Source organism: Mobula birostris, chromosome 10 (assembly GCF_030028105.1).
Source record: "Mobula birostris isolate sMobBir1 chromosome 10, sMobBir1.hap1, whole genome shotgun sequence".
NCBI classification, from domain to species: Eukaryota; Metazoa; Chordata; class Chondrichthyes; order Myliobatiformes; family Myliobatidae; genus Mobula; species Mobula birostris.
Genome location: NC_092379.1, coordinates 23432650 through 23460167, shown reverse-complemented (window position 1 = coordinate 23460167; position 27518 = coordinate 23432650). Strand labels below are relative to the sequence as shown.

At 52.2% G+C, this 27518-nt stretch overlaps 1 protein-coding gene across 7 annotated transcripts; it reads right to left on the bottom strand.

Moving 5' to 3' along the window:
- Positions 1 to 688: 688 nt before the first annotated feature.
- LOC140203918 (Y+L amino acid transporter 2-like) lies at positions 689 to 26908 on the bottom strand. Of its 7 annotated transcripts, XM_072270050.1 has the most exons (11): positions 26676 to 26725; positions 25784 to 25920; positions 16283 to 16869; positions 15714 to 15839; positions 14956 to 15100; positions 14571 to 14694; positions 9786 to 9889; positions 4012 to 4108; positions 2885 to 3034; positions 2128 to 2311; positions 689 to 1441 (listed from the first exon to the last, which is right to left on the bottom strand). In XM_072270050.1, exons 2-11 carry the CDS (start codon positions 25810 to 25812, stop codon positions 1338 to 1340), a joined length of 1650 nt encoding a protein of 549 aa, XP_072126151.1. In that variant the 5' UTR covers positions 25813 to 25920; positions 26676 to 26725; the 3' UTR covers positions 689 to 1337. The 7 variants fall into 7 exon arrangements, with proteins under 7 accessions (XP_072126151.1, XP_072126150.1, XP_072126154.1 ...); XM_072270049.1 differs by lacking the exon at positions 25784 to 25920 and having other exon boundaries at positions 26676 to 26903; XM_072270053.1 differs by lacking the exon at positions 26676 to 26725 and having other exon boundaries at positions 25769 to 26459.
- Between the last annotated feature and the right edge of the window lie 610 nt (positions 26909 to 27518).

The window sequence follows — 27518 nt, the reverse complement described above, 5'->3', positions numbered from 1 at the left end:
TGCACCCCCTGACTGACCAACACTACTCATCTCCCCCTCTAATCCTGCCCCTCCTCCCTTGCACGAAGGGGAGTTTACTACGAAGCTCTACCCACTGCGCCACCCTGCCACCCTCCCCCACCCCCAAACCAGGCCCCCTGTTATGGGGGAGGGAGGACGCACTGCCTCCTGCGGAGGGCTGATCTGACATTGCCCGCGGAGAGAACAAAAACTCGGCTGCAGGTTGTCGGAAACATAAGACTCTAATGTATTTATCTGTGTGGTTATAGAAGCCATAATTTACATCATTAATGTGATTGTCAGTAGTTGCTACTGGGCCCCGAGCTCCGCTCAGTCTATCAGTCAGCCTTGCCTGGGGTCCGGTGACCGGAACTCGGGATCTGAAGGGAGGAGGAGGAGGAGCTGAGCCAACCCCCTTGTCCCCTCTTTGGTCACGGCGGAGAATTAGACCCCGCCCTGCGGTCTGGCCATGTGGGATCACTCAGTCCATTTGCAAGTCTTTGCCCAGCCACCAGTGAGGGCAAGGTAGAGGCAAACCAGGAAAAGAACTGGGAGGAGGAAGGGGGGGGGGGTTACAAAGGGAGGAAGAGGTGGAAGGGTTAAGAAGTGGGAACGGCTGGATAAGGCAAAGGGATGGGAAAGAAACCAGAGGGAGAGTGGGTGAGGGAAGTGGGAAAGAGGGTGGGTGGAAGTGGGGGTTGAGAAGGGGAAAAGAGAAGGGTGGGAGGTAAGGGAGAATAGGAGACGGCATAGGCGAAAGGGGGCGAGAGTGGGAAGGGAGGGTGTGCCGGAGGAAAGGAAGAGGGAGGGGATGTGACAGAGATAACGTGATCGACGAGAGGATTCAGGTGACGTGGGGGCACGATGAGTGGTCCCGCGTGGGGGCAGGGGTAGCGGATTTGCTTCCACACCCCAACCTTAGCTCCTCCCTCGCTGGGTCAGGTGGTGGGCCGAGAGCGTACCAAGCGCTGGGTTGGGGAGGGAGTGGTGGGGAATCAGGAGATGGGCGGGGGGGGTGGTAAACTTTGAAGGAGAAAAGGGTGGGAGCAGGAAGGGTAAAACCAAGCAGAGCCCTGGAGTCTGGAATACTCTGCCCCGACACCCTACGTAGGTCCATTCCCTGGAGATTAGGATCCAGTCTACTCAGGTGGATGCGGGAGAGGAGCGGCGGTGAGGTCACTGCTTTGTTCGAGGAATGGGAGCCGTGAGGGGAACTCTCCCTGCCAACGACTCCATTCCCAATGATCCTGGGGCAACGTGCGATGTGCTCCTCAGTCCCTCAGCCAAACTGCTGCACCTCTCCCATTCCCAGTCACTGCCCCAGCCCGGTGATGGGCTCAGAGCGACTTCCTCTCACTGGTCGTGTCCACTGCTGTGTCCCCCGAATCCATCTCGGTCAGCACACAGTAGCATATGAGCTGGGTGTACCTGGTGAAGGAGGCTGGGAGGGGTGTGGGTTGGAAGAGAGGTAGCAGAGGTGGTGTTATTGCTGGAGGAACCCAGATAGGGATGAGTTCCCTGAAGACAGCCTGTCCCATTGATTCCTAATGGGTCAAGCCCCTTCCCAAAATACAGCCTGTCCCTATGATTTACAATGGTCTCAACCCTGTTCCACTCCAATCTCAATGGTTCCAACAGCCCTTCCCACTCCATTTCCAAAGGACCCAGCCCCTTCCCATTCCAATCCCAATGGTCCCAGTCCCACTCTAGTCACAGAGGTCCCAACCCCACTTCTCACTCCAAGCCCAATGGTCCCCACCCCTTCCCACTCCAATCCCAATGGTCTCAACCACCCTTCCCACTCCAAACCTAATGGTCCCAACTTCCCCCTTCCCACTCCAATCCCAACGGTCACAACTCCCCTTCCCCCTCCAATCCTAATGGACCGAGCCCCTTCCCACGCCAATTTCAATGGTCCTAGCCCCTTCCCACTTTTCACCCACACAGACAATCCTCATGAAATTATGATGATTAGGAGACAAGAACTGTCACTGTGCTTCTGGTGGGATGAGGACACCAGCGCCGCACTCCCGGCACATCGGAAAATCAGAGCCCTGCTTCTGACGAAATGGGGAGACTCAGAACCTACACAAACCAACAAACGGCGAGGCGCGCAACGAACATTACCTAGGATGTCGCGGAGAAACGTAGGTCTCTTGTGTTCAGGCAGGTAAACCCCCAGGAAATAGAAGGGAACTCCAGACAGCGCGATCCCAATCCCGATCAGTGAGTTGATGGTGTCGCTGTAGAGAGGGACGGCCACCAGGAAGATGGTGCAGAGGCAGAAGATGATGGGGAAGAAGAGGCTGAGCTGTGGGCAGACACACAGAGCTGATGCTGGAGAAGAGTCCCGCGCGAAGCCGCTCGGTGTCGAGTAGCCACTACCCCAGGGAGGAAGGTGCAAGGAGAACTGGGGCAGATGCAAGGAAGTGCGGACGTGGGCCACGGCAACGGCACAGCACGACCAAGGAGGGTCCGGGGTGGTGGGAATGGTCAGAGAGCCCGCATTGTAATGTGTGACATCGGGATAACCCTGACACCCAGCACGGGTAGTGTCACCGGAGGGGCAGCGGGGAGAGATGGAGTGCTGCAGGAGGAGCAAGGAGGAGATGATGATGAGGAATGGAGAGGCAGCACACCCTATCTCACCCTGACCCAATCTCAGCCCATTTGAGACCATGCCCTCCAGTGCTCTGTGGGTTCCTCTCATGCAGACACCCTCCCCTCTCGTTCCCAGACTTCTGGAGTATGTGTGATGGGCTTTGGGACAGCACAATATAAATATTCCCCAGGGTATGGGGACTGTGAGAGTAGCCATGTTACCCTATCCCAGAGAACACGGACCACGAGACCTCCCCCCGGCTGCAGACACACATACACCTACCTTCAGCGGGCGGGGGCGGTTAGGCTCTTTCCACCTCAGGTACAGCTGCCCGGCGATGGAGAGCCCCACGAAGAGCCAGTAGCTGAAGCTGTAGTAGTTGATGAGCTGGAAGATGTCCTCCACACAGAGGTAGACACACGCCATGGCTCCCTGTAATGGCAGGGAGCCTTCCTCAGCATTAGCCCTCTCAAAGTTGGGACAGAGACAGGTTGGGGTTCCCTCTACACCGTCCCGTCACACACTCCCGGGGATCTGACACAGACTAAAGCTACTGTCACATGCTCTTGTGGGGGGGGTCGGGGGAGTTGAAGAGATGCTGGGCATCTAGAGGGAAGTGTGTGGGAGGCAGAGAGAGAAGGTAAGGTGGGGAGGGGTGGGGGGAGTGGGTGTAGGAAGATGTAGGGTGGAGTGGTTATGGGAGGTTGAGAGGATCTATAGATGGGAGTGAGGGAGGTGGGAGATGTGGGAAGAGAAGGGGGAGGAAGGCGGGAAGTGTGAGGAGGGGAGGGAGGTGGAAGGTGTGGGAAGGGTGGGTTTAGAAGGTGGCGACGGAGGATAAGGAGCTTTCAGAGGGATAGAAGATGTGAGTGAGGAGTGGAGGGGAAGGAAGAGAGTGCGAGGCGGATGGGAAAGGGAGAGAGTTGTGGGAGAGGGAGTTGTAGGTTGGTTTTGAGGGTGTGTGGAAGGATGGGGATGGGCAGGAGGGTGGGGAGGAGTGTGTGAGCAGCGAGTGATAGATGGGAGGTGAGGGAGGGGCGGAAGAGAGGTGTAGGAAGGTGGGAGGAGGTATGTTGGAGTTGGGGATAAGAAGGGGATGGAAGGTATGGCAGAAAGTTTCAGAGGCCAATTACCCCAGAGTCCTGCGCGTCTCTGCTTTGTGGGAGGGACGGAGGATGGGAGAGCAGCGTGGAGCCATGGGATGGTGTGGAGTGTGGGAATGTTGAGGTGGGAGGGTAGTGAGGGGAGGGGAGGGAGGGCTGAGAGGGAGGAATTTGGAGGGTGGGGTTAATCAGTTGGGGGTTACTGAGGCCATGAGGTGGAATGTGGATGGGGAGCGGGTGGAAGAAGTGTGAGGTGAGTGCTGAGGTCAGAGGGGAAAGTTCAATACCCCACCCTCTCCCACTCACATTGAAGATCAGCGCTGGGACGGGCGTGAACCTCTCCAGGTGGATCATGCTGAGCGCATCCGGGAGATGACCTTCCCGCGATCCCACGAAGAACAGCCTGTGGGGTGGAAGAGAAGTGAATGCCCAGGTTTGTCCCCCCTCCTACCACTACCACCCAGCCAGTCTGGGGAAGGCAGCTGAGCCTAGCTGACGGAAACAGGCCCTGTGGCTCATCGAGGCTACACTAACTGCAGTCACCCACTTACACTATTCCTCGGCTGACCCCAGTCTGCACAACCACACCCAAAAATCCACCCCTCTCCAACATGTGGGGGGGGGGGGGCGGAAACTTAGAGGGCAATTACCCCACCGTCCCGAAGTCTCTGAGTTGTGGGAGAGAGCCACAGCCAGGACACTGGAGGATGTGGAGGGAGAAGCCACATGATCACGGGGCAAAGGCGCAAACGCCAGATGGATGGGGCAGAAGGCGGGACCGTCCAGGTCTCCAGCACTCTGATGCATTAAAGGAGTTTTTTCAGTCACAAGTACACTGGTAAGACCACATCAAGAATACTGCGGACAGCTATGACGCCTGACAGAAATAGATGGTACCACTGGAGGAACCCTACAGGAGATTCATCCGCCTAGTTCCTGGGATGATGATGTTAACTTAGATTGTAAGTTAAGGCGGACAACGCCAAAATCAGTGGTACAGTGGATAGTGAAGAGAGTTATCAAAATTTCCACAGGGGATCAACGCCGAATTGGAAAGTGGTCCACAGAACGGCAAATGGTATGTAACTAGTGTTGCATTTTGGTGAAGTAGACTGGGGCACAATTACACAGTTAACAGGAGGGCCCTGGGTGTGTTGCAGAACATGGAGGCTTAGGGGCACAGGTCCTGGAAAGTGGTGACACAGGGAAGCAGAGTGTTGAGGGAGGCATTTGACACACCTTCCTTTGCAAGTCAAGCGACTGAGTGCAGGAGTCAGGACGTCCTGGTGCAAAGGTAGTCATTTTTGGTCAGACTACGCCTTGAGTGTTGTGTGTGGTTCCAGTGGCCCGGGCTGTAGGGGGTTGGTCACTAAGCTGGAGAGGGCAGAGAAGAGACGTACGAGAATATTGCCAGGGCTGGACGGCTTCAATTAGGATAGACCTAATTAAAAAGCAGGGATCAGGAACCAGGTTTATCGGCACCACCTTGTGTGGCTTGAAATTAGTCGTTTTGCAGCAGCAGCACGGTGCAAAGACCTAAAATTACTAGAATTTACAAGATAAATAAATTGTGCACCAACTCAACCCTGTCCGGCCACTCAGTCTGATTATGGCTGATCCATCCACTCAAACTCAGTGGCAGTTCCCCAGAGCCCTGAATTCCTCCGTCTGTCAAATGTTCTCCACCCACATTAAATCCGACATTCTGGCCTCCACCAGGATTCCAGAGGTTCACGCCCTCTGAGAGAAGACATTTCTCAGCACCTCAACAACAATAGAAGGTGCTGGCTATTTGAAACCATGACCCCTTCCTCATGACCCTGAATGTTTCTCATCTCCAATCCCTTTGGCATCTGGAATGATTGGATAAGAAGATCCCCCTCTCTCCAGCCTATATGAAGGGACCACCTTCTCATAGTCAAACCTTAAGGAAAAAACTCTTCAGCCCAACCAGTCCATGTGCTCCAGAATGACCATCTTATCTAATCTTATTTGCCTGGGTTTAGCCCACATCTCTCAAAACTTTTAAACATTATCATTGTACCCGTCTCTAACACTTCCTCTTGCAACTCGTTCCATAAGACTCAGCACCTTCTGTGTGAAAACATTGTCCCTCAGGACCACCTCGAGACCATAAGAAATAAAAACAGAATTAGGCCATTCACCACATCGAGTCTGCTCCCCCATTCAATCACAGCTCATTTTTCCCCAACCCTGAACTTTCCTAGCAATCAAGAACGTATTGAACTGCCTTGAATACACCTGATGACAGCCTCCACGGCCCTCTGTAGCTATGAATTCTGCAGGTTCACCACCTCCGGCCAAAAAAATTACTCCTTGTCTCAGTTCTAAAGAACCTTGTGTCAGACATGGCTTCAAGCAGCACTGGGACCCCACTGGGAACTGTATTGGCTCCGTTCCTGTTTACCCTGTATACCTCAGACTTCAGATACAACTCTTGAGTCATGTCGTCTGCAGAAATTCTCTGACGATTCAGCAGTAGTTGGGTGTATAAAGGGCGGATGGGAGGATGAAAGAGGTGGAGGACTTTGTCAAATGAGGCAAGCTGAATCATCTGCAGCTCAACATCAGTTAGACAAAGAAGATGTTGATGGACTTTAGGAAGACCAAGCCTGGACTGTTCCCTGTTACTATCGATGGTGAGGACGTGGATGTGGTAAGTACCTAGCAATACACCTGGATGACAGACTTGAATGAAGCACCAACACAGAGGCTGTGTACGAGTTGCCTCTACTTCCTCAGTAGACTGAGGTCCTTTGGAGTATGCAGGCCTCTCCTTCACATGTTCTACAAGTCTATTGTTGGCACTACAATCTTCTGTGTGCTGGTGTGCTGAGGCAATGGCATCAACAGGGATGATGCCAACAGGCTGAATAAACTGATTAGAAAAGGCAGGCTCTGTTATAGGAGTCAGACTGGGTACTACTGGAGGCTGTGGTAGAACAAAGAACCCTCCTGAAAATCCTGGCATCTCTGGACAATGTATCTCACCCTCTGCATGCCACCTTGGCTGAACAAAGGAGCATTTTTAGTAATAGACTAAGATCCAAAGAGCGCTATCTAAGGTCATTCTTACCCTCGGCAATTGGCCTCTATAATGAGCCAACCTACAGCTGGGGAAGTGAAGACCCCCCCCCACCCCGTTAGACTGTTATTTACCTCTGCTTACCACACCCTGCTATCATGAACACCTTGTGCAATACTGCCATCACTTTTTATCTGTACAGTGTGAATGTGCACCCATTAATGTATAATATTACAGTAATTCTTGCTCTACCATCTTATCAGTATGAACTTGTAAATCTTGTCATCTTTGCCTTCTAAATCTTGTACATCTTATCTTTAAAAAAAAACATTTTTTATTCTTTCTTACTTCTCTTCAAACATTTGTATACCTGTGCACTTGTAATGCTACTGTGACACTGTAATTTCCTTTGGGATCAATGAAGCATGTATCCATCTACCTATCCAAAGGGAGGTAGGTCCCTTCCTTCTGAGGCTATGCCCTTGGATCCTACAATCTCCCACTGATGGAAGTGTCCTCTCTATGTCTACTCTATCTTGTTTTCTCCATAAACCCCTAATTTTAGACTCCTACCCTGGGATGACTGTGACCATCCATCTTGTTTCTGCCCCTCATAGATTTATCAGCCTGTGCAAGTTCACCCCTCAGCCACCTGCTCCAGGGAAAAGGTCCTAGCCTGTTCAGTCTCTCCATATAACACAAGCCCTCCAGTGCCAGTAACATCCTGGTGAATCTCCTCAGCACCCTCGCAAGTTAGTCATAGTCATAGTCATACTTATACTTTATTAATCCCAGGGGAAATTAGTTTTCGTTACAGTTGCTCCATAAATAATAAATAGTAATAGAACCATAAATAGTTAAATAGTAATATGTAAATTATGCCAGTAAATTATGAAATAAGTCCAGGACCAGCCTATTGGCTCAGGATGTCTGACCCTCCAAGGGAGGAGTTGTAAAGTTTGATGGCCACAGGCAGGAATGACTTCCTATGATACTCAGTGCTGCATCTCAGTGGAATGAAGTTCAGTCACATCCCAACCCCGTGGATGGGTGACCGGAGCTACCCACAGCTCTGATGTGCTGAGGCAATGATGAGCTCCGGAGGAACCTGGTGCAGCTAACTTGTACAAAACGCAACGGGTCACCAGCAAAGGGAGGGGCCGGAAATCTGTGCATAAGGCAGTGGCGTGAGAAATCGGGGAGGCTGGGAGCCTTCCAGGCAATTCCTGGAGCACTGGAGCTCCTCTGTTAATCCTTGGATTTTGACACTGCCCACCCTTACCTTCCCTCCAGCCACTTCCAGGGTAAGGGCAGAGTATCATAGAGCACTACAGCCATCTAGTCCAGGCCAGCCTGGCAATTTGCATAGATCTATCTACCTGCGCCTGGACCATAGACTTCCTCATCCCTCTCATCCAAACTTCCCTTAAATGTTACAAGTGAACCCATATCTACCACTTCCGCCGGCTACTTGTTCCACATTTGCACCACCCTCTCAGTGAAGAAGTGCCCCGTCCCAACAGAACTCCCTTAAACATTTCACCTTTCATCCAAAACTATGACTTCTAATTCTAGTGCCACCCAATCTAAGAGAGAAAAGCCTGCATGCATTCATCCTATCTGTACCCCTCATTATTTTGCATAGCTCGATAGGATCAGCTCATTCTCCTTCCCTCCACGGAGCGCCTTATTCAACCTTTCCCTTATAACTCAGGTCCTCAAGAAAAGGCAACATCCTTGGAAATTTTTGCAGCACTCTTTCAAGCTTATTAACCAGGATTGCAGGCAATACTGAAAGTTCAGCCCCACCTGCATCTTGTATCCCTTGAATGGGACCACCAATGCCTTTGAGTGGAAAATCCTACAAAAGGTACGGGATTCCGCTCAGTACATCACAGGTAAAGCCCTCCTAACTGTTGAACCCATCTACATGAAATGTTGCTGTAGAAAAGCAATCCGCAATCAAAGGTCCTCGTCACCCGGGCCATGCTCATTATTTGTTTATATCAGCATATGCACAATTTGTTGTCCTTTTTTTTTTATTGACAATCAGCGTGGAGTAGGCCCTTCCAGCCCTTCGAGCCACGATGTCAAGTAACTCCTGACTTAACTTTAGCCTAATCACGGGACAAGTTACAATGACCAATTAACCTACGAACTGGTACGTCTTTGGACTGTGGGAGGAAACCGGAGCACCCAGAGGAAACCCACGCAGTCACCGGTAGATCGTACAAACTCCTTACAGCCAGCTGTGGAAATTAATCCGGTTTAAAGACTTGCCTGCAGCAAAAGAATCTCGGGGTTGTATGTGGTGTCCCGTATGTACTCTGATGATAAATTTTACTTTGAACTTTTGATCTTGGGACCTTGATCTTTACAACTTCAAAACATTCCTACTCATGTACTCAATACCCTTAAGTGTGAAAACCAATGTGCCAAAAGCTTTATTTACAACCGTACTATCTACCTGTGAGAAATTATATATTTATATTCCTACATCACTTTGTTCCATCGCACATCTGAGTACCCTGCCATTCACTGTGTAAGAACTACTCTGGTTTGGGGTCCCAAAATGCAACACCTCACACCTGTCTGCATTAAATTCCACCTACCATTTTCCCAACTGTTCCAGAGCACACCGAAAGTTTTGCCAGCCTTCCTCACTGCCCACAATTCCCCCGATTTTGGTGTCATCTGCAAATTTGCCGATCCAGTTGACCACATTATCATCTAACTTGGACATCAGTTCTAGGACATTTCCAGGCAGTCATTGGCCCACCCCGGGGCACCCACCACCAGCAGCCCCCAAACCCCACACCATTCCCAGCCCCCAAACCCCACACCACTCCCCCTCTTCCTGGACATTCAGTTCGGTGAGCTGGTTCCGACTGGACAACACCATCTTGTGCCGTCGTCCCCTCCCTTCTCACGTAGCCAAGGGCGCCTGGTCCCCGCTACCACCTCCTTCCAGCTCCCCAAATTGTTCCTGAGCACTTCAGTGTAGGTTGCCGGGGAAACGGCTGCCGTGGTTTACCTGGAGGCGGCGAGGATGGAGGCGTTGAGACCTCCAAAACAGGACAGGCCGACGGCCACCATTATGGTCCAGTTAAAGATTCCAAAGACCTGGTCGGCGAACGTCTGTGGGGATGAAGGGAGTGGAGGAGGATGGGAAGGAAGAGGAGAGGGGGAGGGTAGGAGAGGAGAGGGGAGGGTAGGAGAGGAGAGGGGAGGGTAGGAGAGGAGAGGGGAGGGGGAGGGTGGGAGGAGAGGGGCAGGGGTTGGTGGGAGGAGGGGATGGTGGAAGGAGGGAGTGGAAGGGGACGGAAGAAGGAGAGGGAGGGGAGAGGGGAAGGTGGAAGGGAAGGGAGAGGAGAGAGGGAAGACAAGGGAGGGGTGGAGGGAAGGAGAGGAGGTTGACAGCAGGGTTACAAACGGATCATGCAGGACCAGGAGCAAAGCGGGAACGCCTGAGGTTAGCAGGGGAGTAAAACCCATCGAGACTCCCACTTCACTCAGGACCCTCCACAGCTCCCAGCAATACCAGTACGTCCCGGAACGCCGAGAGGCGCTGCCTACTCCCTGGTACAACTGATTCTATCATGAACGGGTATGGACTCTAGAGGTTCCTCTCGAACGGAAGGGATTATCTCTCCGTCAAGCTGCGGCTGCAGTGTTACAGCTGCTTCTCGAGGGTAAACGGAGTTTTCTCCTGACTAGCACACAGAATGCGAGGGGAACTCAGCGGGCCAGGCAGTATCTACGGAAAAGAGTAAACAGTCAACGTTTCGGGCCGAGACCCGGAGACTGGGCGTTTTTAGACCAGCGCGTCTCTGCCACTCACTCCGCAAGCCCTGTCTCCCTCCCCCAGCCCAGGCACTAACTATCCCGCCTGGACCTTGGACAAAAATTCTCCATCCTTCCGTAAACTCTTCCCACCTCTTCTGTCCCTTTTCTCTTTCCCCTCCTGATCCAGCCAGCTCATCCCAGTTCCCATCGTCCTCTCTCTTTACCGTCTTTCACTCTATCCTCCTGCCCATCACCCACACTTCCCCTCACTACTTCCCCCTGCCCTCCCCACACCTTCCCTTTATTCCGTGCTCCACCCTCCTCTCAGAGGAGAACGCAAAGGACAGACATTCAGACCCTCGATCTCGGTCAATCAAAATCGGATTACACTTAGTTCGAAGTAGGTGGCATATTTGGAAGGTGCCATGGTATTGTCAACGAATGGCTGTTGTCGGTAAGAGGTGAGCAACTGCAAAAACGTCCACGGCCCTCCACTCTTACGGGTTGGTCTGAGGACTGCACGCCTGCCTATTAGAAAACCGTCCTAAGTGAATCAAAAGCTATGCGAGTGTGTACTCAATGTGGAAATTCAACCAAACACAGAGAGAGATTGGAAGTCCCGGTCCGGAGGCCCGACGCCAGTCAGTTGTCTGGAGGTTGTCTGCCTCCGGGCGCTGAGGAAGAACAGCTGCCATTCCCAAGGTCGAGGACCGCGGTCGGCGAGCCCGAGGATGAGGGCTGGTGAAGTCCGACGGCGGGAGTGGAGGGTAGAATGAGGTTTCTTTTGTTGTTCTTGTGTCTATCTTGCTGTATGTTGGCGGCAGCTGCTCTGATGATGCAATGTTGGGGCGGGAAGCTTGGCGAGATGCAGGCCACCGCCCCTCTCCAGCCTGTGTTGGTTGATAACGCAAATGACGGGTTTCGAGGTATTATTTCGATCATCTTGTGACGAATACATCTAATCTATCTTTCACTAACAAGAGAAAATGTGCAGAAGCTGGAAATCTAAGCAGCACACACAGAATGATAGAGGAACTCGGCAGGTCAGGCAGCATCTATGGAAAAGAGTATTGTATTTTCGGGCCGAGACCCTTCAGCAGGACTGAAAGGAGAAAAACGAGGAGTTGGAATTAGAAGGTGGGGAGGGGAGGAAGAAACACGAGTAGATGGGAAGGGGGGAAGAGTGAAGTAAAGTGCTGAGAAGTTGATTGGTGAAAGAGATACAGGGCTGGAGAAGGGGAAATCTAATAGGAGAGGGCAGAAGGTCGTGGAAGAAAGAAAAAAGGGGCAGGAGCACCAGATGGAGACAATGACCAGGCAAGGAGATAAAGTGGTGGGAAATGATGAGGTGGGGGCATTACCGGAAGCTCAACAAATCGATGTTTATGTCATTAGTCAGACTGAATATAAGGTGTGGGTCCTCCAGCCTGAGTGTGGCCTCAGCGCAACGGTAGAGGAGGCCATGGATTGACGTCAGAATGGGACTAGGAGGGAGCTCTCGCTTTTTCCGGCGGACGACGTGTAGGTGCTCGGCGAAGCGGTCACCCAATCTACGTCAGGCCTCACCGATATACTCCAGGCCACACCGGGAGTGCCTGATACAGTAGGTGGCCTCAACAGATTCACAGTTGAAGTGTCGCCTCACCTGGAAGGACTAGTTGGAGCCCTGAATGGTAGTGAGGGAGGGCGTACACCTGTTCCATTTGCAAGGCTAAATGCCAGGAGGGAGATCAGTAGGGAGGGACGAATGGACAAGGATGTTGCATAGGGAGCAATCCTTGCAGAAAACAGAAAGTGGGGGGGGGGGAGAGATGTACTTTGTGCTGATGGCGGAAGTTTCAAAGAATTATGTGCTGCATGTGGATTCTGGTGGGGTGGTAGGTGAGGACAAGAGGAACCCTATCCCTGATGGGGTAGCGGGAGAACGGAGTGAGAGCAGATAGCGAAATAGAAGAGATGCAGTTGAGGGCAGTGTTGATAATGGAGGAAGGGAAGCCCCTTTCTTTGAGGAAAGAGGAAATTTCCTCCGTTCTGGAATGAGAGCGGATGCGGTGGAGACGGAGGAATTCAGAGAAAGAGTTGGCGTTTTTACAAGTAACAGGGTGGGAAAAGATAGCTGTAAAAGTCAGTGAGTTTATGATAGACGTCAGTGGATACGCTGTCTCCAGAGATAGAGACAGAGAGATCGAGAAAGGGGAGGCAGGTGTCGGAAATGGACCAGGTAAACTTGAGGGCCGGGGGGGGGGGGAGTTAAAGGCACAGTTGATGAAGTCGACGAACTCCACATGGGTACAAGAAGCAGCACCAATACAGACGTCAACGTAGCGTAGGAAAAGTTGGGGAGTGAGACCAGTGTAGGCTTGGAACAGAGACTGTTCCATGTAGCCGACAAAAAGGCAGGCATAGCTGGGACCCATGCGAGTGCTCATGGCTACCCGTTTTGTTTGAAGGAAGTGGGAGGAGCCAAAGGAGAAATTACTGAGGGTGAGGACAAACTCCGCTAGGCAGAGGAGAGTGGTGGTGGAGGGGAACTGGTTGGGTCTGGTGTCCAAAAAGAAACGAACAGCTTTGAGACCTTCCTGGTGGGGGATGGAGGTGTATAGGGACTGGACATCCATGGTGAAAATAAGATGTTCGGGGCCAGGGAATGTGAAATCATGAAAAAGATCGAGAGCGTGTGAAGTGTCACGGATGTAGATAGGAAGGGACTGAACTAGAGGGGAATAAAACAGAGTTGAGGTATGCCGGTATGAGTTCAGTGGGGCAGGATGTCCTGTCGGCAGCTGGCAATGAAAAGATCCAGAGCAGGCAGAAGACCAGGGCGAGATGTCCAGGAAGAGAAGCAGGGTTGAAGACGGTAGAATGGGTCATCGGCGCGGGTTGGAGAATCCTTGCCAAATAAGTAAGACCGGAGACGGAGACGGCGGAAGAAGACCTTGAGATCTTTGTCACTTTAACCCATCACCTCCTAGTTTCTGCCACCGTTCCCACTCCCACATATCGGCTCTTGCTGCTCCCATTTCGCTCACCTCTCTGTACCAGCCAGCCCCGAATAGGTCTCGACCCGAAACATCCACGCCCAATAGCCCCTCGAGATAGAGCATATTCTCAGTGCTGTGGCGTTTGAGTAATAGACACCTCCATTCATTCCTTTTATCGGACAATTATAATTCTCCATTCTCCCCTCTACAGAGACCACCTGCCCTAGCGCCTTGAGTGCTGTTTCCTCTGACTAGATCTCTGCAGTCCCCATCTACAAATCCCCACCCATCGCAACAAATTCTACCCCCTTGTCATCATCATTATGTGCCGTGTCGTATGACGTCGGCGATCATGACCTATGGCCATGATACTTCTTGGCATTTTTTTCCCCTACAAAAGTGGTTTGCTATTGCCTTCTTCTGGACAGCGTCTTTACAAAACGGAAGACCCCAGACATTATCAATACTCTTCAGAGATTGACTGCCCGGCGTCAGTGGTCCCATAACCATGACGTGATAAACACCAGCTGCACATAAGACCACACCTTCTCCCATGGTTTCACGTGACCCTGATCGGGGTGGGTGGGGTACTAAGCGGGTGCTACATGTTTGCTCAAGGGTGACCTGCAGGGGAGCGCCTTACGCCTCCTTTAGTGGAGACGTATCTCCACCGCGCCGCTCCCATTAAGGACGGGTTAAAAGCAACCATGCTGAGAGGGACCAGGAACATTCGCAAGAAACCCGCGCGGTCACATGGAGAACTTGAAATCTCCACACAACCGTTCAGGGGCGCGATCAGGATCAAACCCGGATCTCTGGCGTCGTGAGACAGCAGCTCTACTAATTTGCCCTGGTAGATCAGTTTCTCCAGGCCCACCACCGGCGTTGAACATCCGGTCTGAGCGTCCTCCCTCTCCCGAGCCATTGGATGGGTGATCCTCGCTTCTCGGACGTCCGCGTGGATATGAGGATCCCTCGACACAGCCGGAGCCAACGGAGCTCAGAGAAGGGGGTGGGATGGAAAGGAACCGACTGCCACAGGTGGGACTCACCACGGCCACAGCCTCGCTCGCTAGGATCTCGTGGAAGTCCAGCACGGTGTAATAGGCCACGTTCGTCAGAATGTAGATCACCGTCACAATCGGCATAGAGATGGCAATGGAGAGCGGCAGGTTCCTGTGGTCGAGGAAGTCAGAGTTCAGACACAAGGAAGGCTCCCCCACCTTATCCCACACACTCCCGCGGTTAGACACGGAGCGAGGCTTCCCCCACGCCGCCCTGTCACACACTCCCGGGTCGGTTACAGGGTAAAGCTTCCTCCACACCATTCCACAAAGGGACGGTGACGGTGGTCTGGGTGAGGGTACGAACTCTGCTGATATTGTCCACAGAGTGTACAGGGGGTCTCCAATCGACCCCTGACCCCGAGCCCCCTACCTCGTGGGATTCTTGATTTCCTCGGTAACGAAGTTGAGTGTGTCCCAGCCGGAGTATGAGAAGAGGGCTGAGTAGAGAGCCAGGGCCACGTCGCCTGGATGCCAGGAGGAGCCTCGGAAGGAATTCTCAAAGTTCTGCGTCTCGCCTGGAGTAAGGAATGGGAGGAAGTGATGGAGGTCAGGAGTGAGAGGCGCGTGACTGAGGTGGGACATGGGGGATGACACTGCGTGAAGGACAACAGGACGTTAGGACTGAGGGACGTCTGGGAATGAAGGGCGACGAGAGTAGGGGGAAAATATAGATGTGGTGTGCGAGACCAGGGGAGAGTGATGGATGTTGGAACTGAGGAGGAAGTGGGGGACGTTAAGAGTAGGTGACGATTGCTGTGGGGATGAGAGGATGGCGAGGGACGGCGTACTGTGAGCTCGGGAAGGATTGGTAGTAGCTATGAGTAACATTGGAGTGTAAAGGACGACATGTGGGAGCGGGGTGGGGTGGGGTGGTGGTGTATGTGAGAAACACCGAAAGTGACCATCTAGAGAGAGGGGCAGCGACGAACAGTTCCAGCGTTCGTGTCTGCTCTCAGGTAATGGAGTTGAGTCCGGACAGTGCGATAGGGTTGCTAGGTTTGGTATCCTAAGAGGAGGGATAGTTGGGGTTGAGATCGGGATTGGAGCGGGATGATTTACAGGGGTCGCGGGGGGGGGAGGGGATACAGTGGTCGGAGTCCGGGGGGGGGGGGTCACGGAATGACTCACCCATGCCCAGCTTGACCAAACCGGCTAGAATGACCACGATCAGTGCCAGCACCTTGGCGTAGGTGAAGATGTCCTGCACACGCGTCCCCCATTTCACGTAGGCGCAGTTGGTGAAGGTGAGGATACCTGAGGGGGAGGTGAGGGAAGGGCGGGGTTAGCCGTAATTTCAGGGACCCTTCTTCCTCATCCCACACCCAAACGAGCCCGCCGGCCTGCATAGCCGTCTGTTTCATGTCCGCTCAAGTACCTCATCCGGCTTCCATAACCCTCCCTTCCCTCCTCCACAACCGTCACCATCTGTATGACCCCTGTGTCCGACCCGTAATCCCTCTCCTCTCTATCTCCTCTTTAGATCCGCCTCTTTGTTCCGAACCCCTCCTCCCAAGTCGGTATCCGTCCCCCCTCGGGAGTCTGGCGTCCCAGACAACCAGAGGGGCGTCCGAGTGGGGTGGATGAATTTTCCCGAGGCTGGGTATTATGGCCGAGCCGACCGTCGCGGGTGCTTCCCCAAGTCCTGACGCCCTCCACCCACCAACAACCACCAGTCCCACCCCAGGACGACCACTCACAGATGCAGGCAGCCGCCAGCAGTCTGGCGGCCAGGTAGGGCTGCAGGCAGGTGGGGAAGACAGGCTGCACCATGTAGTTGGCGAAGGTGATGGCGATGATGGCCTGGCCGGTGGGCTCGATGATCAGCAGCGAGGTCCAGAGGCGGATGAAGGCGGGGAAGCCGCCGAAAGCTTCCAGGATGTAAGCGTAGCTGGCGCCCGATTTGGTGATGGTGGTGCCCAGCTCGGCGTAGCAAAGTGCCCCGAAGATGGAGAAGATGCCCCCCAGCGCCCAGACGACCAGCGAGAGGCCGTAGGAGGCACTGTACATCAGAACCCCCTTGGGCGAGACGAAGATGCCAGAGCCGATCATGTTCCCCACAATCAAGCACACGCCATTCAGAAGGGAGATCTCTTTCCGAAGCTGGATGGCCTCGCCGGAGGTAGAGGGAAGGGGAGGGGGAGAGGGAGAGGACTGGCAGTCAAGGGCGGGGTCCTGGGAGCCCTTCCCCGAGGGCACGTTGGAATATCGAACCGGATCAGACATGGGGGCCCGTTCGCTCTTCTCATAGCCCGAGGGCAGGTCGGCCAGGGAATCCACTCTGAAGCTGGGTGGAGGTGGAAAGGAGGGTGAGGTTAGTGTTAGGAAGGGAGGGAGGGAGGGGAAGAAGGGGTAGGGTGAAGAAAAGGGGAGAGAAGGGGCAATTGGGAGGATGCGAGAGGGAAGGAGGGCAAATGGACAAGTAACAAAGGAGCAGGGGGAAGGTTCGGAGTGGGGAGGAGGGGGAGAGGGATTAGGGATTGGGAAGGGGAAGGTGAAGGGGATGTAGATGAGCGAGAGATGAAAGGGAGAGGCAAGGGATGGTGGAGGGGGAGCAGGGAAGGAGGTAGTGATGGGGTGGAGGCAGGCAAGGGAAAGGAAGGTGGCAACAGTGGAGAGAGGGAAAGAATGGCATGAAAGGAGTGGGAGAGAGAGTGAGAGAAATAGCCACTTGCCAATCAGATTCCCAATTCCACATTCATTTTCCTGCTTCCTGCCCAGGTCGTTCTCACAGTCCCACCAGCCTCACAGCTGAGTTCCTTGGGTCAGTAGCAAGGCCTTGGTCAGGATTCACTCCTGTCCAGACTCCCCCTGTTCCTGAGGCCTGGGCACCTCCCACTGCAGAATCAGTGAAATCCCCACTCTCTCGCCCATCTCCAATGGCCTCACCATATGCCAGAATCATCCTCTTCACGTGGTGGTGAGAGGGGAGGGAGGGGTGGGAAGGGTTCAGTGAATGGGAGGGAGTAGAAGGTACAATGCACTGGATCTTGCTGTGCTGTCTACCATGGTCTGCACTTCCTTCAGAAGCCTTGCTCTCCATGCAGAGACACTTTGAGGGTGTGAGTATCATTCCCAGTTCAGGGACCCCATCATGCCCAACTCTCTACCCTCCAATCCAAAACTACCACCTTCACCAACCCTCTCCCACTCCTCACGACCCACTCTCAGCTACATCCAACCTCCTAATACTCCCAACATGTGCTCCTGATGTCCTCACGGGTTCTGTAGCAGAGGAGGAGGCATACAACGGGTCAAGGAGTGTCCATCCAAGAGCACAGGGGTCACAGGTCAGGGGAGGGGAGGCTGGGGTCACAGGTCCGTGGAGAGGACACCGGGGTCATGAGTCAGCAGAGGGTAGACTGGGGTCACAGTTCACGGCAGGGGAGTTCATGGGTTAGGTGGCGGAGATGACGTGGGCCACCATTAACCTCAGCAAGAAGTGAACCACTGGGTCTGTGGACAAATTGACACTTTTCTGAGTTGTTAGGAGTCCTTGACCTCAGTTCCACAGATGTCGTCATTCTGTGAACCTCATCTCCGTAGCAGCAGCCTGTGACCTCATTGCTTAGTGACATCATAAGTCCATACAACGTAGGAGCAGAATTTGGCCATTCAGCCCATTGAGTGTGCTCCACCATTTCATTATGGCTGATTTGTTTTTCTTCTCAAACTCATTCTCCTATCTTCTCCTTGTAACCTTTTACACTCTTATGAATCAATAACATATAAACCTCTGCTTCAACTAAACCCATTAACTTGGCCTCCACAGGTGCCTGTAACAATGAACTCCACGGATTCACCGCCCTCTGGCTAATGAAATTCTGTTCTGGATGGATGCCCTTCTGTTATGAGGCTGTGCTCTCTGTTACTAGACTCTCTCAGTATTGGAAACATCCTGTGCATTTCCACTTAATCTAGGCTTCCAATATTCAAGCCTTCATGTTCTCCTAAACTTGTGCAAGCACAGACCTAGAGCTGTGTTAATCCTTTCATTTCTGGGATCATTCTCATCATAATTCATGGCCACAGGTGGTTGTGGATGTCAAGTCATTGGGTATATTTGAAGAGGAGTTTGATAGATTTTTAACTTGTAAAGGCATCAAAGATTATGTGAAGAAGGCAGGAGAATGGGGTTGAGAGGGGTTTAAAAAAACCAGCATCTGTGGTCAAATGGTGGAGCAGACTGAAATAAGACATCCTTGTAATCCAAGGCTGTGCCTGTTGATCCTAGACTCTCACACTATTGGAAACACCCTCCACATGCCCACTCTCTCTGGGCCTATCAATATTCAATATGTTTCAATGCCATACCCCTCCCCCAACTTATTCTTCTAAACTCCAGTGAGTACTGGCCCAGAGCCATCGATTTTTTTTTTTAGTCAGAGGGTGGTGAATCTATGGAATTTGTTACCACGGGCAGCAGTGGAGGCCAAGTCATTGGGTGTATTTAAGGCAGAGATTGATAGGTATCTGAGTAGCCAGGGCATCAAAGGTTATGGTGAGAAGGCGGGGGAGTGGGACTACATGGGAGAATGGATCAGCTCATGATAAAATGGCGGAGCAGACTCGATGGGCCGAATGGCCGGCTTCTGCTCCTTTGTCTTATGGAATTCCCCTCGTACATTAACCCTTTCATTCCCAGAATCATTCTCGTGAACCTCTTCTGGACCCCCTCCACTGGCAGCACATCCTTTCTTAGCTACGGGGCCTAAAACTGCTCACAATCCTTCAAATGGGGTCTGACCAATGCCTTATAATACCTCAGCATTACATTCTTACTTTTATATTCTAGTCCTTTGAAAATAAGTGGTAATATTGTTTTTGCCATCATTACCACTGACTCAAGCTGCAAGTTAAACTTTTGGGAATCCCAGTCTCTTTTGAACATCTGATTTCTATATTCACTCCCCGTTTGGAAAATTTTCCTTCTACCAAAGAGCATGACTGTACACTTCCTTACACTCTATTCCATCCACCAATTCTTCTGCCATTCTACCAATTTGTCCAAGTCCTTCTGCAGGCTCTCTGCTTCAACAGTACGTACCTTTCCACCTGCCTTTGTATCATCTGCAAACATGAACACAAATGCATCACTTCCATCACCCAGATCATTAACGTGTTATGTGAAAAGTAGCAGAACCAACATCAATGCCTACTGACAAGATTAGTCTATGATGTCACTGCCAGCTGACGTTATCAGACTGTGACATCACTGCTCACTCTGTGAAGTAATTGTCCATATCATCATCCTGTGACATCACTGCTAACTCACATCACCCTGAGACCTCATCGACCACTGGTGTCATCAGCCTGTGGCATCACTGCACACTGACACCATTAATCTGTGACCTCGCTGCCACTGACATTGTTATGAGAGGGGAGAAGTTAGGGGCAGGAGAGATTTGGAGGGGCAGGGAAGAGTGGAGGGAGGGAGAGTGGAGAGTGTGACTGGGGTGCTGGGAGGAAGGGGGAGGGAATGAGAGAGGGTGTGGGTGGAGAGAGTGTGGGAAGAGAACATAGGGGCTGAGTTTTTTTGGGGGGGACAGAGCAAGGGATGAGAGAGTGAGGAGAGGGGATAGAGATTGAGGGACAGAATGGGCTGAGAGTGTATGGGGAGGAAGTGACAGGAGATGGGTGTTGGGGAGGGTGAGAGTGTGGGTGGAGAGAGAGGAGAAGAGAGTGAGGGAGGGGATGGGGGGGGTTGGAAGGAAGCCCAAGGGCTGAGGAGGAGTGAGGATGGATACAGGCACATTTGAGGAACTTTCCTGTAGAAGCCTGACTGTTCTACCCTCCTCCCAACAGCTCATGCTCTGGTCACACGGCCATGGGACAGTTTTGGATTCTCTGAGTTTGCTGTCAGTCATTTCTCAGCTTGTTTCATTTCCTCACTCACATCCTCTCGGCCCGGGCACCTCCCTCTCTCTTCCTCTGGTTACCCGCAGTGATACTCATCCCCCTCCCCCACACCAATCTCCAAGTCACTCACCGACTGCAGTTCCCGACCTCCCCCTCCTCCTTCCTGGACGTCTCCACACCTCACGGTGTCACAGCCCGTAAGAGATAGGAGCAGAATTAGGCCTTTTGGCCCATCAAGTCTGTTCCACCATTCCATCATGGTTGATTTATTTTCCCTTTCAAATGCATTCTCTTGCCTTCTCCATGAAACCTTTGACACTCTTACTAATCAAGAATGTCTGAGCCTCTGTTTAAAATACACTATAAGATCATGAGACAGAGAAGCCGAATTAAGCCATTTGGCCCATCTTGTCTGCTTTGCTATTTCATTAACCTCATTCTCCAGCCTCCTCCCCATGACGTTTCATGCCCTAACCAATCAAGAGCCTAACAACCTATGCCTTAAAGACATCCAATCAACTGGCCCCCACAGCAGCCTGTGACAACAAATTCCACATATTCAGAACCCTCTGGCTAAATAGATTCCTCTTCATCTCTGTTCTAGATGGATGTCCCTCCATTCTGAGGCTGTGCCTCTGGTCTTAGACTCCCCGACCATAGGAAACATCCTCTCCACATCCACTCTATCGAGGTCTTTCAACACTCGATAGGTTTTAGTAAGACTCCCCCTCATTCTAATATATTCCAGCGAGTAAAGGGCTGAAGCCATCAAATGCTCCTGCTATGATAACCTTTCCATTCCCAGAATCATTCTCGTGAGCCTCCTCCGAACCCCGTCCAGTGTCAGCACACCCTTTTTTAAATAAGAGGCCCAAACCTTTTCACAGTATTCTGTGAAGCCTCAACAGTGCTTTATAAAATCTCAACATTACATCCTTGCTTTTATATTCTGGTCCTCTCATCCTTGCTTAGAAACTCTTGGATAGGTACACAGAGCTTAGAAAAATAGAGGGCTATGGGTAACCCTAGGTTATTTCTAAAGTAAGTACATGCTCGGCACAGCATTGTGGGCCAAAGGGCCTGTATTGTGCTATAGGTTTTCTATGTTTCTATGAAATGAATGCGAACATTGCATTTGCATTCCTCACCACCAACTCAACCTGCAAATTAACCTTTAGGGAATCGTGCAGGAGGACTTCCAAGTCCATTTGCACCTCAGATTTTTGAATTTTCTCTCCATTTAGAAAGTAGTCTATGCTCATTTTCGTCTACTGAAGTGCATGACCATACACCTCCCGACACTGTATTCCATCTGCCACTTCTTTGCCCGTTCCCCTAAACTGTCTGAGTCCTTCTGCAGCCTCTCTACTTCCTCAAAACTACCTGCTTCTCCACCTATCTTCACATCGTCTGTGATCTTGGCCACAAAGCCATCAATTCCATTATCCAAATCACTAACATATGTCATAAAAAGAAGTGGTCCCAATTCTCACCCCTGCAGAATACCACTAGTCACCAGCAGCCAATCAGAAAATGCTCCCGTTATTCCCACTCTGCCTCCTGCCAGTCAGCTGATGCTCTATCCATGCTAGTATCTTTTCTGTAATACAATAGGCTCTTATCTTGTTAAGCAGCCTCATGTGTGCCACCTTGTCAAAGGCTTTCTCAAAATTCAAGTACACAACATCCATCGATTCTCCTTTGTCTACCCTGATTGTTATTTCCTCAAAGAATTCCAACAGATTTGTCTGGCAATATTTTCCCTTGAGGAAATCATCTTGACTTGGGCCTATTTTATCACCTCATCCTGAATGATCGACTCCAGCATCTTCCCAACCACTGAAGTCAGACTAACTGGCCAATAATTTCTTTTCTTCTCCCTCCCTCCCTTCTTGAAGATTGGAGCGACATTTGCAATTTTCCCGTCCCCCAGAGCCATTCCAGAATCTAGTGATTCTTGAAATGTCAAGACTAATGCCTCCACAATCTCTTCAGCTACCCCTTTCAGAACCCTGGTGTGTAGTCCATCTGGTGAAGGTCCTACCTTCAGAACTTTCCTGCCCCCCATTACTACCTCTCCAGCATCATTTTCCAACAGTCCAATACTTACTGGGCCATACCCTCCAAATATCCGGACCTGCCTCTCGGTTTTTTTGCACTACCTTACTTTCCCTTTTCTATTTTCTATTTATGATTTATAATTTAAATGTTTAATATTTACTATCGATTTGTACTCCAGGGAGCACAAAGAGCAGAATCAAATATCTCTGTGATGATTGTATGCTCTAGTATCAATTGTTTGGCGACAATAAAGTATAAAGTATGAAAGTACTTCATCCTCCTAATGACTTGGCCTCCCCAGCTGTCTGTGGCAATGAATTCCACTCATTAACCACCCTCTGGCTAAAGACATTCCTCCTCATCTCTGTTCTAATGGGACACCCTTCTGTACTGAGACTGTGCCCTTTGGACCTATACTCGCTCCCACTACTGGAAACATCCACTCTATCTAGGCCTAACAGTGGGTTTCAATTAGAGCCCCCCTCCTCATATACTAACTCCTTCATTCCCGGGCTCGTTGTTCTAAACCTCCTGTGCAGCCTCTCTAATGCCAGCCCTTCCTTTGCTGGATATGTGACTTAAAACTGCTCACCATACATCGGACACGCCAGCAACACCACGCTGACTGCTTGCAGAGTTTTACAATTATCACAGACACAGGGCACCTGTCCACTGCTCCCCCTTCCTCCCTGCCATTCCCAGAGCGACAGTGATAGGAAACATGTCCCTTCCTTGCTCAGGTTTTGATAAAGACGGCACAAAAGTGACACTCAGCACCTTTCTTATCAGGATCCAGAGTCCAGCCAGAGGATCAGTCGCTAGAATCACACCTGCTTTCCAGGGATGCACCTTCAATCCAACCACTGTACTCCGGATGAAATCAAATGTGAGCCTGCCCCATCTTCCCCCCCCCCCCCCGCCAGCCGGGGACAGGAGCCGATGATGAGAGAAGCATAGCACACACATTTTTCCCACAATCTTCAAACACCCAGAGGCTTCCCGAACCGTCCCATCGAAGGTTCCCTGATTCCGCTTCCCTGGTCGGGGATTCATCCCACGCTCCTCTGTCCTACCCTGAGATCAGTATCAGCACCCGCCCAGTTAATCTGAGGATGGGGCGCCCTACACACCACTGGCTGAGGGGAAGGGAGAGAGGGAAGGAGGGTCAGGTAGGAGAGTGCTCCCAGCTCACTGCCCCTTCCTCAGCACTCCCTCCCTTCCCGCCATCCCTACCGCCAAACTCCCTCCATATTCACCACCCCTTCCTTGACGCTCCCTCACGCTGGGTTCCTGGCACCCCTCACCACCCGTACAGCACTATAGTGCTCCCTCCTCAACATCCATCCTTCAGCACTCCCGACTTTCTTCCTGCCCCTCCTGTGGCTCTCCCTCCTCACCACCCCTCCAAAGCCACGACGCTCCTTTCTCAGCACCCCGTCCCACGGTGCTCCCTCCCTTCCCACCTGGCCACACTCCCCTCGGTTCTCCATGCTTCCCGACCAGCCCCCCAGTACCTCGGAACTCTCTCCTCCCTCGGAGCATCATCACTACCAAATATTATTCCCTCCTTCCCCGCTGCCCCTGCCTTGGCTCTCCTTCCTTCCCTCTTCATCGCCCCTCTCCTGCCACTCCCTCGCTCTTCTCTGCCCCTTCCTACTCACTGCCCCTCCAATACCACGGCACTCTCCCCTTCCCATTCGTCTGTCCTCGCCGCCCCTCCCACTGCGCTCCTTCATAATGCTGCTCCTTCAGTGCTCCCTCGTGCCTCACTGCCCCTTCTGTGGCAGCCCCTCCTCATACCGCCCCCCCAACACCACAGTTCCCCTTCCTCACCACTCCACCCTCGCTGCCTCCCTTCTTGCCGCTCCTCCTTCAGCGCCCCCCCGCAACCCACGCAGTCAGGACAATTCTCCAAGTGGGGTGGGAGGGCCCTTGGTTTAGGGGGAGCCGAAGGGGCAGGAGGTGAGGCCGGTGGGTGGAGTCTGGTCCCGTTCACTCACCCGGTGCCCCTGAGATTCTGAGAGTGTGTCCTCTCCGGGACGTCCCGCACACTTCCCACAGTTTCTGCAGATAGTCCGACTTGATCCACACAAAAGGAGGAATCAGCGGTAATTAGGGGCAAGGTCCAGGGAGAGGCTCCTGCAGGAAACCCTTTCTCAGCAGATTAGTCGCGCGTCAGCTCATTAAAACTTGGCAATACCTCTCAGTGCCATTAGGGCAATTTACTTGGCAATTAGGCCCTACCTCAGGGAGGTCTTAAAAGGGCAACATCTCCTCTGACAGGGGAGGTTGGTGAGACGGTGAGTTGGCATAAGGGCAGATAGGTCTGATAGAACCCACTCCTCCCCCTCCCAGAATCAGCAACGAGCATGGGAGGATCTTGGTGGAAGGCACTCACCCAGGGGTGACAGCTAGTATGGCAGAGAGATGAGACATCTTGTTTCCCAACCACCTTTTCCATCTCCTCCCTGCCCCCCCCCCCCAACTAATCCTAACAATCCTCATCTGGGCCGTTTGGGCACAGCAAGATCCAACAGCCCACCTTGTCAGAGAGGATGATTAGTAAGGGTTATGCTTGGGGGTTAGGGAGATGGAAAGGAAGGGTGTGGGAAGCAGAGATGGACAGTGCATGGGAGCAAGGTCGGATGGGAGGAAGATGAGAGAGGAGGGAAGGAGAGAAGGGAGTGGAAAGGAGGTGTTATGGATAAGGGAGAGAGGGTTGAGGTGGTAGGGTTGGAGGGGGAGAGGTAAATTGTGAGGGTGGGTGGAGGGCTTGGAAGGGAGGGGTAGAGGGAAGTGGTAGGGGAGGAATGGAGAGACGTGGAGGGGAGGGATAGAAGGAAGGAGCGGAGTCTGAGGTGGAGGGTTATTAGCAGAAGAAAATCTGGCAGAGCTGAGTGTTTTCAGCTGACAGTGAAAGCCATGTCTGGATGCAAGACAGGGTGTGGGGGGAGGTGGGTAGCAGAGGGGGTCGGTGAGGAGGGAGAACTGTGGGTGGGATAGTGGGGAAGGAGACGGCAAGGAGAGAGGGATAGTGAGGGAGGGCTGTGGGGAAGGAGACGGCAAGGAGAGAGGGATGGTGAGGAGAGAGGCTCAGTGCAGAGGGAAGAGACAGTGAGGAGGGAGGAGCAGCAGGCAGGGAACACACGTAGTCAGGAAAGACTTGAAGTCTGTCTACCTCTACCGTCTTTGTGAAAGTGGGAGTGAGTCCTCCGCCTCTGCCCCTCTCTCTCTCTCTCTCTCTCTCTCTCTCACACAGTCTTCACCTTTCACTGACTTACGCCAGAGCTGCCTGCCTGCTTGTTTTCATGGTCTTCTGCTGGGATCTTCTTGTGCACAGTGGGATGAGTTTTGACCTTTACCTTGCTACATTTCAACAGCGTGCTGTGTCCTCTGGTCCCGTGCGCGCCGGCAGATCCTGAGAAGTCGCATGCTTTATATGGTTTTGCAGCAAACCCATGGGTAACTGAAACCAGCTTCCTGTTTACCAGAACGGCACCTAACTTTCTCATTGAGTAATGTCCCACCCGTTCAAACGTCACACTGCATCAGGCAACCTCGGGAACGTGGTATCTGTGTCCCCCACCAAACACACACACACACACACACACACACACACACACACACACACACACGCAATGGGACAGTCAGACAGACGCACACACACAGACACACACACACACGCATGCTCAAACAAACAAGATGCACACAGACTGTGGGGCATATATACACACATGAACATAGGACACACATGTATGCAGAGACACACATACACAGGGTAACATATACGTGATGCACACAGACTGAAGGACATATATTCACACACACTCACACATGTGCCTGCACACTAGGTAGATCCCTGACCCAGGCAGTAACATCCCCACCCCACTCACAAGCCTCCGGCACCAGGAAGCTAACGGAGAAAGGGAATTAGCCGAAGGGCCCAGGCCAGAAGCAGACAGAAGGAAAAGATTCCAGCCAGAGCCTCATCCGCTGCCATCTCGAGCAGGGCGACTCCTCCAGCACTATCAGGATAGCAGCACCAAATGGTGGCCATCCTGCGGGGTCACGAGCAGGATATCGAGAGAGCAGGGAAGTTGAGAGAGGCTGTGAACAGTGCACAAAAAAAGGAGAGACAGAGACAGAGAGAGAGGCAACAGTTGGGAGTTTTACCTGAACTGATCGGTTGGGTTCCAGGGACTAAATCTGCAGCTCCCAATCACCGAGGTAAATAGAGAGATTTGTCTTACCCCATGGTGGGGCTGGGAGTCATGTGAATCACCCCACAGAGAAAGTGCTAAGCTCAGCTTCTCTAGCCACCACCAGACCTCGCTCAACCAGTGATCACACATTCCCTGTCTCCGCCTTCCTCCTTCCCTCTGTCTGCCTGTCAGCCCCTTCTCCCTCACTTGTCACTCCCCTCCTCCCTCTCCCACCCTAATCCCTGTCTCATTCCCTCTCTCCTAACCCCATCACTCTCCCTCTCCCAAACTTCCCATCATTATCCTTCTGCCTGTCTCCCTTTCTTTCTGTCACCTTCTCCTCCCCTCTCTCTGTTTAGCTCACTGTGCTCTGCCTTTCTCAATTTTTCACTGCCCACTTGTTGTTTTTGTAACTCTTTTGTTTCCCTGACTCCATCCCTCTCGGTTTCTCAAGCACTGTTTCTGTCTGTTTCATTCTTCCTTAATCTGACTTCCTCTGGATGTTTCCCACGCCCCCAGTTCCACGCGTCTCTCTTCCTATCCATGTCTCTATCCCTCCCTCCCTCCCTCTCTCCTTCTCCCCCACTCATACCTCCAGTCTCTGTCTTGCTCTCTGTCTTTGTGTGTGTGTCTCTGCCATTCCTTTTGTTTCTACCATTCTGTCACACTCGCAGTTCCTCTCTCTCTCTCTCTCTCTCTCTCTCTCTTTCTCTCCTCCCCCTCCCCACTGTGTATCTCTCTGCCTCCCTCTCTCCCCCATTTTTGTGGCTCTTTCTTACTGTGCCTCTCTCTTAGTTCCTGTTCTGTTTTGTGT

Bases quoted from the DNA above. Each gene is read 5' to 3' on its own strand.
- LOC140203918 (XM_072270049.1), bottom strand. From the start codon at position 26,854: ATGTGTGATCACTGGTTGAGCGAGGTCTGGTGGTGGCTAGAGAAGCTG. The intron at 15,101-15,713 runs GTGAGTCATTCC...TCCTTACTCCAG, and splicing joins TTTGGTCAAGCTGGGCATGG to GCGAGACGCAGAACTTTGAG. The intron at 2,312-2,884 runs GTAGGTGTATGT...GTCTGCCCACAG, and splicing joins ACCGCCCCCGCCCGCTGAAG to CTCAGCCTCTTCTTCCCCAT.